The following is a 19561-nucleotide window of genomic DNA, read 5'->3' on the forward strand; positions in this document are numbered from 1 at the left end:
TGGTGTGTCTTACCATATTATTGTAATGTATTATCTTAATTATGAACACACTGGCTTCTAGTGCAAACTGTTTTACAGTTTACTGCACTTCGATATTCTTCTCTTTATTTCCCTATGGCAGATTATGTTATGTTACGGGTCTGGATATATATTATCCAGACCCGTAAGACCTTCGTTCATCTCTGAAACACAAATTAAGATATTTTTGATGAAATCCAAGAGCTTTCTCTGGTCCTGGTACTCTCACGAATGACAGGAAGAGCAGAAATTGTTAAATAAATTTGTTTTCTTTGCACACAAAAAGTATTCTTCATAACAGGGTTTATAACATTAAGATTGAACCACTGTCACATTGACCATTTTAACAATGTCCTTACTACCTTTGTGCACCTTGAACAGTTACGTTGCTGTCTATGCAGGGTCGAAAAGCTCTCATATTTCATCCAAAATATCTTAATTTGTGCTCCAAAGATGAACGAAGGTCTTAAGGGTTTGGAACGACATGAGGGTGAGCAATTAATAGTAAAATTTTCATTTTTGGGTGAACTATCCCTTTCAGGTGTAGGGGAATTTTCATTCACATTCACTTCTCCAGACCATTTTTTAACCTGCAATGCTTGATGCTTTAGGTTCTTACCTAAATATAGACTAAATTGGTTTCCAATTTTTGTCTAAAATATATAACGTGAACATATTGCATGAAAAGTAGACAAATAAAACAGGTGTAGCTACATAAAAAGCTGATTAATGTTATATAAATCATAAAGGATTATCAAATTCTATTTTATTATTCTATATAAATATAAACAATAACCTCAAATAAAGTGTTAATAACGTTTTATTTCACGATTAACAATATAAAGGTCATATACAAAGCATTTTGATATTAATTACAAAACAATAATAATAATTCATCCAAACAAAAATAAAATTGAGCTATATACATTTTACATACAATTGTTTAAAACTTAAATGATTAGGCTTAATAAAACAGCAAGGGTAAATAAAGTAAGCAAAAGGAAAAGACCTTTTTCCTTTTGTCATGCTCTCCTCTGGAATGGGCATATATATATTTTTTTTTTTCTCCTATTGTTTATTTTCTCTGTAATTATGGCTTTGGAAAACACTGCAACACTATGCTCAAAAATTTAGATCCACAATACAACAGTAGTTTATCTTTCACCAAACACAGTGACAGTACAGAAATGCCGAATCTCAAGTGAAGGACAACCGCATTGCTGAAATGATCTTTAGAAAGTTGTAAGTCACATTGGTTTTCTCTCAAAAACTAAAAATTACACATTTTCCTCTTTAAATACATTTATATACCAGTTACCTCACTAGGGAACACATATACAACCACATATGAAGCTGCCAAAAGGTTAAAAAAAAAAAGTTTTACTAATTCAGTGCATGTTTATTGTTCTATTTTTCATTTGCATTCAAGTTCCTGTAATTTTAACATGAGTAGCTTTTTTACTTCCTAAATTGTTAATCCCTCCTTCAAACAGTAAATATAAGGCAGGAGTACACCAGATTAAAACTTAGACTTTGGTGCTTTGAAAAACTAGTTTAGTGGCACAAGTCGGTGATGCTACATGCAGTTACAACGTGTCAACTTTCCCACCGGACAGACAGGCCACTCTTTCCAAATCCAATTAGAAACAGAATTCAGTCTACAATCTTAATGGCACTGAATGTATGAAATAAGGCTACACAAATAAATGCCTTTACTTTAGTTCATCTGACCAGGACCATTCTTTGTTTACCACCAACAAAATCACAACATAATTTTGCACAAGACAGTGTTCCACCATTCGCTTTGTTCTCAAACGTGAATTTTTTTGTTTGCCTCCAAAACAATCAATGACATTCAGTACAAATAAATTCCAAATATACAAAATAAAACAAAAAAGAAATTACAAAGCTTTATTAAAATAAAAAATAAAACCGTTCAGCACATTTAAAGCAATATAAGTGCTGCTTTAACCATCGCCTCTCTATAGACTAGGTATTAGCGCAAGCTAACATGAGGTCTCTGTTGTTTGTGTATGTGTGTAGTGCCACCTACAGGCATGATTTGTGCAATGACACACAATGTTACATCATAAGAAAGAGCAGGAGTGTTTTAATCCCAATAGCTTTTGTAAAAACTTCAGCATCATGATTCAGATTCTCCACTTAAACGGTAACAGATCAATGGAGAATAGTGGTATTCATCCACAGGGTAAAACTAACTCACATTCAGCAAATTAAATCATACCCCTTCGTTGTAGATACAGTACTGAACACCAAGCACATTCTGTCCATGGTTACTTCATTCATTAGTACTAGTCAGTAAAGAGAATGTCAACTCAAAACAGCTCTAATGGAATTCTGTCAGATTTTAAAGGGACAGTTCACTCAAAAATGGAAAATGTGTCATCATCAAATCTATCACACAGCTTCAAAAGACTAAAAAAGTCATATGTGCTACGGTTATATTACTTTTATGAGCCCCGGTCACTAGTCACTTTCATTGTATGGAAGAAAGCAGTGAGAAAATAATTTCTCCTTTTGGTTTCCACAGAAGAACGAACTTTATAATTTGAGTGAACTCTATGTAAAAACTGTACAGAATTATGATGATACTGCTACAAGCTCATGAGGTAGCAAGTGTAGGTGTTAAATGCTAGTTTTAATAAATAAACCAAACTTTAATGGTCTTTGTGTGTGTGTGTGTGTGTGTGTGTGTGTGTGTGTGTGTGTATGTATATATATATATATATATATATATATATATATATATATATATTTATATATATATTTATATATATATATATATATTTATTTATATTTATACACAGCGCTGGGTAGTAACTGATTATATGTAATTTGGATTACGTAATCAGATTCCAAAATTAATAATTAGATTACATTACTTTTTAAAATACTCAAATACAGTTACTTTTTTGCTGATTACATGATTATATATTCTCACAATAGCATTTAATAGGTCATAATTTATTTGGTCTACCTAACTTTAATTTTAATCTTTTAAATGTTCCTTAAAAATAGCCTACCATTTAAATTTTTGATTTTTAATGTTTTTTTTTAAATATTCCCTTATGCTCATCAAGGCTGCATTTGCTTGATCACAAATACAGAAAAAAATTTAATTATTTATTTAAATATTATCTATTTTTCTATTTTAATATATTTTAAAAATAAAATTTATTCCTGTGATGCAATCCTGAATTTATCATCAACCATTACTCCAGTTTTCAGTATCACATGATCCTTCAGAAATCATTCTAATATGCAGATTTATTACTTTTATCAATGTTGGAAACTGTACTGCTTAATATTTTTTTTTGGAACCTTTCATACTTTCTTCAGGATTCTTTGATGTATAAAAAGTTAAATAGAACAGCATTTATTTATAAATAGATCTTTTTAAACAATATCGGTTGTTGCCATCACTTTTTTAAATCAGTTTAACATCCTTGGTGAATAAAAGTACTAATTTCTTTCTTTCAAAAAAAAAAAAAAAGAATGAATAAAAATTTACTGACCACAAACCTTTAAAAGGTAATTTATATTGTTACAAAAGATTTATATTTTAAATAAATGCTTTTCTTTTTAACTTTTAATTTATCTAGGAATCCTAAAAAAAGCATCACAGGTTTCAACAAAATATTAAGCAGCACAACTGTTTCAACACTGATGATAAATCAGCATATTTCAATGATTTCTGAAGGATCATGTGACACTGAAGACTGGAGTAATGATGGTTACATTCGGCTTTGCATCACAGGAATGAATTATATTCAGAACACATCACACATCACACTATTTTGCACTGAAATAATATTTCACAATATTTTTCACAATGTTTTTTCTGGATTTTTGATCAAATAAATGCAGCCTTGATGAGCATAAGAAACATCTTTTAAAAAAAAATTAACAGCTGTTGTAACGTTTAACAGCCTTCATTTTGTTAATGGAATATAATTTCTTCTCTTTGTTTTTTATATACAAATATGGTACAAGATTATCCTATTTAAATCAGTGTGATAAACAAGTCAAAAGTAATCTAAAAGTAATCTGATTATATTACCTAAAATGTTTCATTTTTGACATCCAATTTGGAATCAGTAACCGATTACATTTTGTAATCACTCTATCCAGCACTGCATATAAATATATTTTCCCATATTTAATCCCACATATTTCGTTCCTATTTGAGAATATTTGCTTACATTTAATATATAGCGCCTACATTACATGGGGTAGATCAGCATTAGCATATGATTAGATAAAGGTAAGCAGATCCAGTTCATTTCAACTTATGTAATGTAATAAGTTTTGAGTCATTGAATAAATCATGCAGGAGTATTTGAGCATAAGGTTGCATGTGTATAAATGTCATGCATTTCAGACATCTGTAAACCTGTGACGATAGCCAACATAAAAATCTTAGCACAGCTTGAGGTCTACATGAGATGAAGTCAAAAAGACTAGAACTTCAAACTAGTCGACAATCAGATGTTGCAGGAATGAAGTCAGCAGGTTGAAAGGAACTTTTCCCCAAAGTTTGGGTAAAGAGAGTGAATTTGGTCGGAGCTGAAGCTAGAGTGTGATCGGTCCTCGTCTTACATTTCTTTCTCCTTCTCTTTCCTAACGTCCTTCTCACGGCTGGACTTCATGAAGTCACTTCTCATCAGGCGGTAAAACAGGACAATGTTCATGACGGTCATGATGGCCAGACCCACGCTGCCGATGGTGTAGCTGATCAAGGGGATGAGGTCACGATTCAGCACCAGCCAGCGGGTCATCCAGGCCAGAGTGTTGATACGAAACACTACGTAGGTGCCCAGGTTTATCATGCTGTTGACGCGGTAAAATGTACTTTTGGCCAGGTTGGCCATGCGGAGCACTTGCCTCAGGTGCAGAAAGATTGAGTTGATCTCCACCAACAGAGCCACCACTGCAAAACCCACATATCGACAGGTCAAAACAGAGATCCCGAAACAGGTGATAACCTGCAAACATAAGAAATTAAGATGTTTTATTAATAGCAGAGTAGTAAAATATTGGCAAAGGACAACTTCTATTTTAGCAATGTTTTGAAGTTAAAAAACATCCTAATGGATTCACAAACATGCAGCTTTTCACTACACAAGATGTTAATTGATGGATTGGAGTCGTGTGGATTACTTGTGAATTATTGTGATATTTTTATCAGCAGTTTGGACTCGCATTCTGACGGCACCCATTCACTACAGAGGATCCATTGGTGAGCAAATGCTGTAATGCTAAATTTCTCCAAATCTGTTTTGATGAAGAAACAAATCTATGTCTACTTTGTGGAGGGCCTGAGGGTGAGTACATTTTCAGCAAATTTTCTTTTTTGGGTAAAATGAAGAGTGTGAATGATACATTGAGTTTGGAAGACACACCGACAGAAAATAGATTTTGTTTATGACAGATATATAAAAATATCTTAATTTGTGTTCTGAAGATGAACAAAAGTCTTACGGGTTTCGAACGACATGAAGGTGAGTAATTAATGACAGAAGTTTTGGAATCTGAGGTTGCAAAAAAAAAAAAAAAAAAAAAAAAATCAAAATACTGAGAAAAATCGCCTTTAAAGTTGTCAAATTAAGTTCTTAGCAATGCATATTACTAATCAAAAATTAAGTTTTGATAAATTCACTGTAGGAAATTTACAAAATATCTTAATGGAACATGATCTTTATTTAATATCCTAATGATTTTTGGCTTAAAAGAAAAATGTATCATTTTGACCCATACAATGCATTTTTGCCTTTTGCTACAAATATACCCATGCTACTTAAAGGAGAAGTCCACTTACAGAACAACAATTTACACATAATTTACTCACCCCCTTGTCATCCAAGATGTTCATGTCTTTCTGTCTTCAGTCGGAAAGAAATTATGGTTTTTGAGGAAAGCATTTCAGGATTTTTCTGCATATAATTGACTTCATTGGTGCCACGAATTTGAACTTCCAAAATGCAGTTTAAATGCAGCTTCAAAGGGCTCTAAATGATCCCAGCTGAGGAAGAAGGGTCTTATCTAGCGAAACAATTGGTCATTGTTTTTGGAAAATAAAAATTTGTATACTTTTAAGCACAAAAGCTCTGGGATGCGCGTTCTTGAAAGATTCGTTCATTTTGAAATGACTTGAAAAAAGATTTGTTCATTTTGCTGAACGAGACTCGATCTAAACTTCCCACCACTACTACGAATCACGTCTTCGAATCACCACAAGTTCATCGTCTGTGTACTCCGGCTCAAAATGGTAGAGTATGTCGAGAACTCCATGTTATTTTCTCCTACAACTTCAGAATCGTCCAACATCGTTGTACCTTTTTGTTTGTAAACAGCGTTTGACTTACTTGCACTTTCTTAGTCTTTGTGTGTTCGCTTTGTAAACACTGAGTCTGTGGTTCTGCCTACGTTCGGCGTGACCTGTCGACGTGATTCAATAGTACGTGAACGTGCATCCCAGAGCCAGTGCTACATGAGCTTTTGTGCTTAAGAAGTATACAAATTTTTATTTTTCAAAAAATAATTACAGATCGTTTCGCTAGATAAGACCCTACTTCCTCGGCTGGGATCGTTTAGAGCCCTTTGAAGCTGCATTTAAAATACATTTTGGAAGTTCAAATTCGGGGCACCAATCAAGTCCATTATATGCAGAAAAATCCTGAAATGTTTTCCTCAAAAACATTTTTTTTAAATTTATTTAAAATGACAATTTGTGTCCAGAATTTGTGGTTGCATTTCTACAGCCGCCCATGAATTTCAAGTTCAGTACATTACATTATATAGCCAACTTTTTCCAAACATTACCTTCAGAAACGATTTTTCATCATATGACTTTAAAACACTTTTCAAGATGTTGTTTGACATGTTCATTCATCTACAGAAAGTAATTAATTGATTAGGCCAGTTAAGCCATACACAGACTAATTTGCTTAATTTCAGCAGCAGCTCTTTTATCTTCTCAACACTAATTTGCCATGAGGCAAAAAGAAACAAATGAGTGTGTGTTCTGTATCATCAGATAACAGCGAACGGCTGAGGACAGGAATACAAAGGCTCCATTGATCAGTCCTAAACACAACATAACAGACAAAGCAGTCACCATGAGTGACACTAATCCAGCTGGAGTTCAAACAAGTCCTAGTAATGGCTTTGTGGTAATAATATTGACCAATCGTGATTGCAACCTTGAAAACTTTTCCCATGAGTAACCTCTATAGGCATTTAGTAATAGAATAATAACAGTGTAGTAATACAATAGCAGTAGTAAAAGAGTACTAAGTCGTGAACCAAACTAACAAGCTCTGAGAATGAACAGTGACATCACTTAAGAAAGAAAGAAAGTAAAGAAACAGGAACAATATGAAAATATGAACTTGTAGCAAACAATGAACAATACATTTATTACACTATTTATTAACCTTTGTTAATGTTAGTTAATAAAAAAAAATCAGTTGTTCATTGTTTGGTCATGTTAGTTCACAGTCCATTAACTGATGTTAAACAACTTGTGATTTCAATAATGCATTAGTAAATGCTGAAATGAACATTAAAACTATGCTGTAGAAGTATTGTTCATTCTTAGTTCATGTTAACTAATGTAGTTAACTAATGAAAAAAAAATCATCTCAAAGGAAATTTTAAATTGTATGATTTTCCACTAGGTGGCAGTCTATGCCTAACATTACAAATGCATTTTGAAAGTGCATACTTAATATGAATTAGTATGTCATCAAATGCTCATACTCAAATGCAAAACTCATATTAAACGTTATAAGTTTTTCTTGGTATCTCATTCCTGGAAGTCACTAACCAAAACGTAGTCAAAAACAAAAAAGACTATGTAATATTTAGAGCTGAACTTTTATTGTTTTCATAATTTATCTACTTTTACTGAAGTTTACGAAACATGTACATTGGCAAATCCTCTATCTGTCAGGTGTGTTACGCAGAGCACAAAGGTGCAGTTACATGATATCCGATACTAAGTTACATGACTGCACGGTGTCGCTGTGATATAACTCCTTTTGTAACAGGACATAAATTCATTGGTTGCCCAGATAAGTTTGTAATGCCACACTTCACATGACACCGGCAAGTCCTTGCGGTGAGGAATGTCACAGCAATAAGACCAGTAATGCTATTCACATCAACACTACTGACACATGCCTCTCTCAAAAGCCCATAATGTATGTTTAAAGCAAGTAATGTATAATAGCTTTTAATAGCTTGAAATCCAAACATCTCTTTATAGCAAGAATGTGTCACGTAAGCTTCATTCGTAAAGCAAAGCATGACAAAAGCTGACCATTTATCCAGCTATGTGGACTGTAAACACATCTGAGTTTGCTTTACAGTGTCTAAAAGAGGTCTACAGTAATCAATGGCTGAAAAATATTTCTGACTTTAAAGCAATCAAATGTCCAAAAAGTTCTGTAAACATGAATCCTTTCTTTGACTACAGAAGGGCTGTTTTAATATAAATACGCATGATTACTAAATAAGATTTGTGTTTCCTCAGTCTCATGACTTTGAGGTTGTTGACCTTTGGCTAACACTTTGTTTTTTCCTTGGTGAGGTCAACATCTTTACTTACACAACGCTTACACAAAGCTCTGAACATCACAAACAAACCTGTTATCTTCAGAAGACCCTATCCCTCCTTAAGGTGACAAGAACATTAGTCCAGAACATGGAAGTGATGAGACTAAGTGGATGAATATATTTCATATAACTAATGAAAGTGAGATGCAAACAAGACTTTTACGCAAAATGATGTCAGCAGGTGTTGCACAAGTCAAAGACATTAAAAATAAGCACTCAGTATTGTGTAATTTGTATAATGTAATATTTGAATGGCGACTGTCATAAAGAGATAAAACATTTTTTTAACTTCCGTCTCAGCCTTGAAAAGAACATAATCATTGACAAGAACAGAGCAAAGTCTTCATGTCATGTACATCACATAACATGTTGCTTTATGTGAACAGATGGCAAGGTCATGGGTTTGATTCTCAGGGAACACATATTTAATAAGGATGTTTTAAATTCACAAATAGTGATAGTAAAGACATAATTATGATTTTGAATAAATACTGTCCTTTTAAACTTTCTTTTCATCAAAGCAGACGTGTAAATGACTTCCTTCTTTCAGACAAATACAATCAGAGTTATGTTAAAAAAATAACTTCTATACCTCTATTTATAATGGCAGTGAATGGGTGTTGAGACTTTGAAGTCCAATAAAGTGCATCCATCCATCATAAAAAAGTACTCCAGACAGCTCTGGGGGGTTTAATAAAGGCCTTCTGAAGCAAATCGATGCATTTATGAAAAAAAAAAATTATATTTACACTTTTTGAACCATAATCTCTAGCCTCTGTGCCGTTCCAGTGGATGACGTACAGTACGACGTAGGTGTAGTGTAAGCTCTGATGGGAATATGCTAGTCTCACGAGAACCAAGTTTTGTTTACAGCAAAAGGAAAACCAGTCTCCTCTTGGCTTACATCGAATTCTCAAACATTTTTCTTTACAAATCCTCATTTTGTACTTCGAATACATGTTTTGTTTTGCTCTCTCCACTTGCTTTTCACTGGAGCTTACACTAAATCTACATTCTGTGTCATCTGCTGGAACGCCACTCTCTCACGAATGCACGTACGTCAAGTTAGTGGAAGCTAGGGTTTACGGTTTATAAAGTTTTAAATATGGATATTTTTCTTACACAAACGCATTGATTCACTTCAGAAGTCCCTTATTAACTCCCTGGAGCCCTGTGGAGTAGGATTGGGTACCGTTCACATTTCAACCGGTATGGTACCGTATTGGTACCTGAAATTCGGTACCAGGACCCAATGGTATCTTTTTTCGGTACTTACTCTCTGTGTAATAACAAAAACATTTATTTTAGTAAAAAAAAAAAAGAGTCCAAAACTCTCAATTTCATGATATTTTGAACAATAGGGCCCTACAATTTATTGTTTGTTTGTTTTTTCTTCTAGAAATTCTTGTTGTAATTTTCTGATAATCAAATGAAGGCATTAAACATATGAAGAGTTCATTTGCAAATCATGTTTTTTCATTGTGCATTCCAATTAATCTCAATCAAACTGCAGTTGGATTATTTTGAAATAAAGTAAAAATAACAAAACAAATACAGCTAAATAACACAATAAAAACATGATAACATAATAAAAAACATGATTTTTGAAAAGTTAAAAAAACTGACAACTGTTTTTGCAAATAAACTTCATATATGTCTTTTTAATCAAATTAAAGTATTAAACCCTTTTATTTTTTTGGCAAACAAACAGAGGTTTACTGTTAAAATTAATACATGGAAGAAATGTTGCGTGAATATTGCTTTTAAAAAGTTGTAATAATTATTGTCTTTTTTTCTACAAATAAGTGGTTAATCTGGTTGTATTATATTGGTTGTATTTTTATCATTTAATTGTTTATTTTAAATTTTACAGAAAATTGAAAATATAAAGACGTACATTATACTCTACAAAAGTAATACGAGTAATATATTTCTGTTACGTTCAAGCGTACTTTTATTTTGACAGGCTGCCATGAAGTTTCTGTGTGTATACAATATACGACGCTAGTTTTCTCAAATTAAACTGTAAAATTTACATGAAGAGTCTTTCATAGCAGCTCTGAAGATGAAGTTTGTGTGTTTATGTCGTCACACAGTGAGACACAGAGGCTGATGGCCACAATCTCACAAAATCACTGCAAGCATCACGCCTGCTTCAGTATTTACGTAGTAAACAAAACCTTGTCTCTGCCATTCAAACACACAGAGGCAAGCGGAACATGCAGGATTCATATTTAAACCATCTTTTTGCGTTTTAATATTCACAGACACTAGTCCATAATGTGATTCGAATTGGTGACAGACCTACTTTTATCCATCGAAAAATTTATTAATTCCATGGCATTCCACACTATAGAGTAAATTCCACTTTCCAGACTCCTGATCCTGATGATCCTGTCCACTTTTTTGCGTTAACTATATGGCCCTAGAAATGTAAACCTTTTGGTTTGCCCTGTGTGTTGTGTTTGAATGAGCTGCAGTTCTCTCTCTGTAACATATGCGCCCAAATGCGTTCTTAGGTACCGTAATTTGGTGCCGACTGATTTAATGTGAATCAGTAGTTTGTAGTACTGATGCAATTTGGTCAGTACCCTTAAAAGTACTGAGTTCGGTACCCAACCCTAATGTGGAGTACTTTTTATGATGATGGATGCACTTTATTGGACTTCAAAATTTTAACACCCATTCACTGCCATTATAAAGCTTGGAAAAGCCAGGACATTTTATAATATAACTCTGATTGTATTCATCTGAAAGAAGTAATTCATATACACCTAGGATGGCTTGAGGGTGAGTAAATAATAGGTAATTTTCATTTTTGGGTGTACTATCCCTTTAACTAACAAAGCTCTTTTCAAATGACTTAACAAAAAACACAATAATAACTCAAACATAATGCTGCAGACATCAACAGACAATTAGAGTGAATCTGCGTTAGCAGGATTATTCCCATAATCCATCTGCAGTCATGCTGAAATAATCTCATTCACTTTCACACACACATACATACACACACACACACACACACACACACACACACACAAAGCCCTAAAGTTGCTAAGCCAAAACATAGGAGCAATACAAAAAGCACATGCTGATCATACCTGCATATCCTTATTGTTTACAACCACAACAATGCTTTTGCTTTCAATACAATTATGCATAAACAGCATTAATGATGCAATAATATCATCACATTAACATACACAGGTTTGCTCCTCTGTTGTAAATGCAAAGCTACAAATCTGTGTGTTTGGTTTTATAACTCTCCCTGCGGGGTCAATTATCATTAGTAGGGTAGTCTCTACCTTCTCCATTACATACCAAAAAAACATGGCAGACACACAAATGGCATTTGCCATGGGATCAAAAAGGCTCTCCTTGGGAAAGTGGATGGGGGGTGGTAGCAGTACCAGTCTCAAACCAGTTAACCTGGTTACAGGTGAAACTCGTTCAGAACGCTTTGCCAGCAGGCACATTTGAACAGCATGTGAGAAATACTGAAGCTCAGTGAGAACAAGAGCACAGATGCCAGTGGCTTTAGACCACATGAGGTGATGAGAAAAAGAGTGGACAGGTGGACTAACAGAGAGGACACATGCTTGAAGATAAACATGAACACACACACACACACATACACTGTATAAATGAAAGCATTCAAAGGATTGTTCAAAAAAAAAAATTAATTCTGTCATTTTTAAGTCAAGGAATGGTCACTTTTATGATTTAAGAATAAAAATCCAATAAAAGTGGCTCATACTAATTGCTATTTACCAGTGGCGTAAATTTGTTTTAAAAAGTGGGTGGGGGTGGTTTTTTGGAAATTTGTATTTCCAAACAGTCTAGTGGTAGAATTTTCATCAGGCGTGTTTGAGGTTTTGGGTTCTAATCTGCCCTCGCAGAATTTTTTCCCCTTATTAAAATCAAACGTGTTCATCAGTGATTGTATATCAAGAGGAGGGACATGTTTGTGTGTATTCTGTTTTGTGATTTAACCGGAATGAATAGATAGTCTCCGCAACATCATTAGGTGATTGACAGATTGAAGCGCTCGTGTGTGAAGACTGAGCACGTGCCGCATTGAAAACATTCCGTCACTAATAACATTGCAACAAACATTGAGCATCACATTTCAGCGCCAGATCACATCTTACTTAACATAAACGAATGTTTCTTCGGCATTATGTACATCCATGCATTGAGATGTTCAGAAAAAGTGGTGGGGACAATATAAGCCCTAGCCAAAAGTGGTGGGGACATGTCCCACTCGTCCCCCCAGTAAATTTTTGTTAGGATAGGACGATATTTGGCCAAGATACAACAATTTGAATATCTGGAATCTGAGGGTGCAAAAATAAAAAAATAAAAAAATATAAAAATATTGACAAAAATCGCCTTAAAAGTTGTCCAAATTAAGTTCTTATTACCATCAAAATTTAAGTTGATATATTTACAGTAGGAATTTTACAAAATATCGTCATGGAACATGATCTTTACTTAATTTCCTAATGATTTTTGGCACAAAAGAAAAATCAATAATTTTGACCCATACAATGTATTTTTGGCTATTGCTACAAATATACCCCAGCGACTTAAAACTGGGTTTGTGGTCCAGGGTCACATATTACAAAAGATTTTTTTTACAATTATATCAGCATATTAGAATAGTTTCTTAAAGGCTAATGACTGCTGGAAATTGAGCTTTTCAATAACAACAATAAATTGCATTTTAAAATATATTAAGGTATAAAACATAGTTTAAATTGCAAAAATATTTCACAGTAGTGCCGTTTTTACTGTATTTTTTGTTCAAATCAGTGCAGGCCTGATGAGCATGGGAGACTGGGACTCATCTGTGATGAGTATGTTTTTAATTTCTGATTTTTTTTTTTTTAGTTCAGTTCATAAAATGTGACCCTGGACCACAGAAGCAGTCATAAGGGTCTTTTTTTAATTGAGATTTATAATTCATTTGAAATCTGAATAAAAAGCTTTCTATTGATGTATGGTTTGTTAGGATAGGATATTATTTGGCCGAGATACAACTATTTGAAAATCTGCAATCTGAGGGTGCAAAAAAAATCTAAATATTGAGAAAATCGCCTTTAAAGTTGTCCATTACTAATCAAAAATTAAGTTTTGATATATTTACGGTAGGAAATTTACAAAATATCTTTATGGAACATGATTTTACTTAATATCCTAATGATTTCTGGCATAAAATGTCATGTGGTTCAGCTCCCCCAAACCCTGATAGTTCGTACTATTTTTTTTTTTTTTACTTCCAATCACTGAAAAACAAATTTTAAAAGGTTGCTTGGAAATAAAAATTAAGAAAAATAATGAACAACAACCTAAATTTCAGTCTGTTCTCCAAAACAAAGCTAAAATAACAATATTTTCATTTTTAAGTGAACTATGGACCTTTAAGATTTTCTATGTAAACAAATGCAGTGTAGCAGGTCTGTAAGGCACATCCTCCAGATTCCAATCACAGTAAGAAAAACAAACACAAACACAGAAAGCAGACCCTCCCAGTTAAAAGACATGTGAGATCGAGGAGGGGCCAGATGGTGTGAGGGAGAATGAAACTGGGCTGGGACATGAAGCTGAAGGTGGAGTGGGTATGTGGAAATATAAGCGTATGAAATAAATGTGTTGGGAGAGGTGAACTCAAAGGGTGTGGTACAATGTGAGTGGGGAAAAAAATAATGCATGAATATGTGATGAACATGTGAGTGTGTTTATGAGCCCAACATTCCTGTGAATCATTAGTAATTCATAAGGTGGGTGAGATGAGGGTTGAACTGGGTGGTATCTTGAATGTACATATATTTATCAGAATTGATCAGCGATTAAACAACACTGTGAATATTACAGTGATTTTAATGTACTTTTTATTTGCCCAATAAAGTCCCTGTAAAGGCAATTCCAAGAATTGTTTCTAAATGTTAGAAATGTATTGCTATAAACACATTACAAAGACTGTAAACTATACAGTAGGCCTACCGAATTGTGGAATTAGACTGTTGAACAGTTTATCACCATTCTTGTGTTCAGGATTTTTTGGGCGGGCCTGAAATCATGTCTCGATGACACACTGGAGCCACTGAGCTTGGGCCCTTCACTAACACTATAATAACTAGAGCTAATTGCCGCTCCAGCTGAACGCACATGATGGAGATTTACTAATCAAAGTACCGGCTTTAATGACTAAACACGTCTTACAATCGCATGCGATTTATCGTGCAGCCCCAACTGTAGCACATAAGCATCAGCGGTTCGCCCACTCAATCGCCAGTTAAAGAAGTCCACTTCCAGAACAAAGATTTACAGAAAATGTACTCACCCTCTTGTCATCCAAGATGTTCATGACTTTCTTTCTTCAGTCGTAAAGAAGTTATGTTTTTTTGAGGACAACTTTTCAGCATTTTTCTCCATATAGTGGACTTAAGTGGTGCCCCTAGTTTGAACTTCCAAAATGCTGTTTAAATGCGGCTTCAAACAATCCCAAATGCGGTTGTAAATGATCCCAGTCAAGGAAGAACAGTCTAGCAAAATGATCTGTTATTTTCATAAAAATAATACAGTTTATATACTATTTAATGTCAAACGCTTTTGAGTTCATGACAGTTAGGGTACTTCGAAAACTCTCATCTCATGTTCTCCCTCAACTTCAAAATCATCCTATATCGCCGTTTTACCTTTTTTGTTAAGGGTGTTTGATCTTCTTAGCATGTTCACTTTGCATAGACTGGGTGGGTACTTAAGCATCGATGTAGGATGATTTTGAAATGATTTTTGAAGTTGAGGGAGAAAATTCGAGTTTTTCGAACATACCCTAACTGTCTTCAGGCAGAGCAAGAGCAAGACAAGACGAGCGTTTGAGATTAAAAAGTATTTAAATTATTTTAAATGAAATTAACTGATCGTTTCGCTTGATAAGACCCTTCTTCCTTGGATGGGATCATTTACAACCGCATTTAGGATCGTTTGAAGCTGCATTTAAACTGCATTTTGGAAGTTCAAACTCGGGGCACCATAGCAGTCCATTATATGGAGAAAAATCCTGAAATGTTTTCCTCAAGAAAACAATTTCTTTACGACTGAAGAAAGAAAGACATGAACATCTTGGATGACAAGGGGGTTGAGTACATTACCTCTAAATTTTTGTTCTGGAAGTGGACTTCTCCTTTAATGTCATTACAGTTAGTTATGCATATTACCTGGTTGCAACAATTTACAAAACAGCTCAGTCACCTATTCAGGTTGAGCTGTATTTGACAGTTGAGAGGGGCGTGGTTTAAGTGCTGACAGCGGACACACCCCCAGGATTTGAGAGCAGAGAATACTTATTTTTTTAAGGTTTTGGTAACTTGTTTTATTTACTTGGTGTTTTTGTCATTCAAATTTGGCTGGGTGGTTTCCTTTAGGTTTCCTAACAAAGGTTGTCATTGGACTGGTTTCACAATTCTGCTTTGTCTTGTGACTTTAAGAGCTCTAATTAAAATGTGATTCAGATGATTCAATTACATAATTTTTTAAAAAGTCCCCATGTGAAATATTGTACTTAATAAATTAAATATTTTTGGTTGCAATTTGTTACAATGACTTTTGGTCGAATAAATTGTTTACAAGTTTAAATACTGAGATGCCCTGCTTCTGGGCATTTCAAAATCAGTTTGGAGGTACACTACCAGTCAAAAGTTTTTGAACAGTAAGATTTTTAATATTTTTAAAATAAGTCTCTTCTGCTCACCAAGCCTGCATTTATTTGATCCAAAGTACAGCAAAAACAGTAACATTTTGAAATATTTTTACTATTTAAAATAACTGCTTTCTATTTAAATATATATTAAAATGTAATTTATTCCTGTGATCAAAGCTAAATTTTCAGCATCATAACTCCAGTCACATGATCCTTCAGAAATCATTCTAATATGCTGATTTGTTGTTCAAGAAACACTTTTTTTTATTATCAAAATTTTAAACAGTTGAGTGAATTTTTTTCAGGATTCTTCGAACAACAGAAACAGCAAACAGCGTTTGTAACATTATACATGATACCATTTAAAAGCTTGGAGTCAGCATAATTTTTATTTTTGGGGGGGTGAAAGATATTATAGAAATTAATACTTTTATGTAGCAAGGATGCTTTAAATCGATCAAAAGTGATAATAAAGACATTTATAACATTATAAAAGATTTCTACTTCAGATAAATGCTGTTCTTCTGAACTTTCTATTCATCAAAGAAACATGAAAAAAATCTACTCAGCTGTTTTCAACATAATAATAATAATAATAAACATTTTTAAACAGCAAATCAGAATATTAGAATGACTTCTGAAGGATCATGTGACTGGAGTAATGATGCTATAAATTCAGCTTAGAAATCAGGAATAAATTACATTTTAAAATATATTCAAATAGAAAGCAGTTATTTTAAATAGCAAAAATATTTCAAAATTGTACTGTTTTTGCTGTACTTTGGATCAAATAAATGCAGGCTTGGTGAGCAGAAATCTTACTGTTCAAAAACTTTCGACTGGTAGTGTAAAAAAAATTATTATTATTATTATTATTTTAATTAACCATGCTAACAAAAAATGCAACAATTCTAAAACACCTACTGGAAATATGTCTATTTAATCTCTACACTCTGAGATGCCAAGTAAATGCATTCATCTTTAGTGGCTGAATGAAAATGGGTTGATAAATTGTTTTAATGAAGTTCTAAAAATACATACAAAAAATGTAAATGGATAATTGCAATGGAAATTAAGACTATTAAGTGTGCGAGATGCTGACACTCTTTTCCCCTTCTTCCCTTGTAAATGATAATGAGGAGCGTTGTGAAGATGTTTACTCAGTAATGGTCGAGACAAAGTCCGCAGCCTCACCCTGACAAAACAGGTTAAACATGACATGACCCTGAGAAAAGCAGGGCTTGGTCAGCAAAACACCCATAAAACATTGGTCAAAGAATAACAGGACCCAAAAAACGTTGTTAAAAAATGTTAAAAACTGTGAAATATTATTGCTATTTAAAATAACTGCTTTCTATTTGAATATATTTTAAAATGTAATTTTTTCCTGTGCTGCAAAGCTAAACTTTCAGCCAGTCTTCAGTGTCACATGATGCTTCAGAAATCATTCTAATATGCTGATTTTCTGCTCATGAAACATATTATCTGTTGAAAACTGTTTGTTTCCTAAAATATCCCATTGAGTCAGAGTATGTTAGTAATAAACATGACAAAACAAAGACAGCACCATCACCTTTCAGCATCAGAGGAAGAATAAAAATAAACCATGTCACTACTGATATGACATATCTGATAAAGGTCACACAAAAGATCAACCTATGTTTAAACACAGTACCACTGACAAACAAAACCAGCATTCATCATTCGCGTGCCATGCGTAGCATCATTCATACACCCATGCACAACACAGTTTCCGTGGCAACCGGACACGTACTATGGCGGTGCTCCAGATCCACTTTGAGGTATTGAAATGTTCTGAATCAGACAGGACTGTGTAGCTTTTGGCCTTAATCTCAGTACGGCACACACTGAACTGAAGTGTTTCTAGATTGGCGTCATTCCTGCATTTGTTATCGCCAAATCGCGGTGAAATTCACATTTTCACCCACATCGGAAAAAATAAACAAAACGGATGATGGTACTCCGTACTGTTCTTCAAGGAAGTTCCATTCAAAAAAATAAACAGGAAGTTCTCAGAATATAAATGGCGTGTCTATTTTTTGGTTGCTAGGAAGAATGAGATCTCATTTACAAGTGGGTTGTTTTGGCCCAGGCAGTATGCTCTTGGAGTAAGTACAAATGGAGGTCTCTAATAATATGATATCAAAGAGACTAAGAGGCTTTTGGATCTACAGGTTGTAGAGGAAATTTCAAGGCGATCTTGTCTATAAGGCTCATGGAGCATGAGCATATGTGGACCAGATGTCTTTGCCTCTGCCTGGAAAATGCTGAATGCATGCTGCAAGAGGAGGAGGGATCCAGCCACAAATACACTACAGAGCTCTGGAGCCAAAAGTGGTTCCCTCGCTCGTACACATTCCTTCCCTCTCATTCCTCCGCTGCCTCTTATTCTTTCCATTTCCCTTCCTACAGAACAAAGCTTGCTGTTAACCTCTGACCTACTGTGAATGTATGCATTCTGCATTTTCATTTGCTCTATGACTGATAATGCAGGAACAGCTGCTTAAGCCAAACCATGTAGTACATATTACATAAAATAAAAATAAAAAAATGAGAAAATCAGATTAATTTCAGGTTCATTCTTAAGATGTCTGAATGTTTTTGCTTTTTAAAGGGACAGTTCACCCAAAATGAATATTACCCCATGATTTACTCATCCTCAACCAGTCCTCAAGACTTGTTTTATTTCAGATGAATACATTTGGAATTATATTTAAAAAATGTCCTGGCTCTTCCAAGCTTTATAATGGCAGTGAATGGGTGTTGAGATTTTCAAAGTCCAATAAAGTGCGCCCATCCATCATAAAAGTACTCCACACAGCTTTGAGGGGTTATTAAAGGCCTTCTGAAGTAAATTAGTTTGTGTAAGAAAAATATATTCAAATTTAAAACTTTATAAACAGTGATTTCCAGCTTCCGTTAACTGTCGTACGTGTGTTTACGATAGTGTGGCTTTCCAGCGGATGACGAAGGTGAACACAGTGACGAATTAGAAGTACAAAACCAGGGTTTGTAAAGAAAAATGTCTGAGGATTTCGATATAAGCCAATAGGACACTGATTTTCCTTTGCTGTAAACAAAACTTGACTAGCATATACAGATGCAAAATGATTAGGCATGATTAATCAATTCAAAATAAAAGTTTACGTTTATATTACTATATGTGTGTTTACT

At 34.0% G+C, this 19561-nt stretch overlaps 1 protein-coding gene across 1 annotated transcript in view; it reads right to left on the minus strand.

Annotated features, from left to right (window-relative positions):
• Positions 1 to 820: 820 nt before the first annotated feature.
• tlcd2 (TLC domain containing 2) overlaps positions 821 to 19561 on the minus strand; it is a 28387-nt gene continuing 9646 nt past the window's right edge. The window contains exon 4 of the mRNA XM_051128601.1: positions 821 to 5024. Within this exon, the coding sequence (XP_050984558.1) occupies positions 4635 to 5024 (390 nt within the window). The 3' untranslated portion in view covers positions 821 to 4634. The remainder of the gene's footprint in view (positions 5025 to 19561) is intronic.

The sequence above is a fragment of the Labeo rohita genome, chromosome 15 (genome assembly GCF_022985175.1).
Source record: "Labeo rohita strain BAU-BD-2019 chromosome 15, IGBB_LRoh.1.0, whole genome shotgun sequence".
NCBI classification, from domain to species: domain Eukaryota; kingdom Metazoa; phylum Chordata; class Actinopteri; order Cypriniformes; family Cyprinidae; genus Labeo; species Labeo rohita.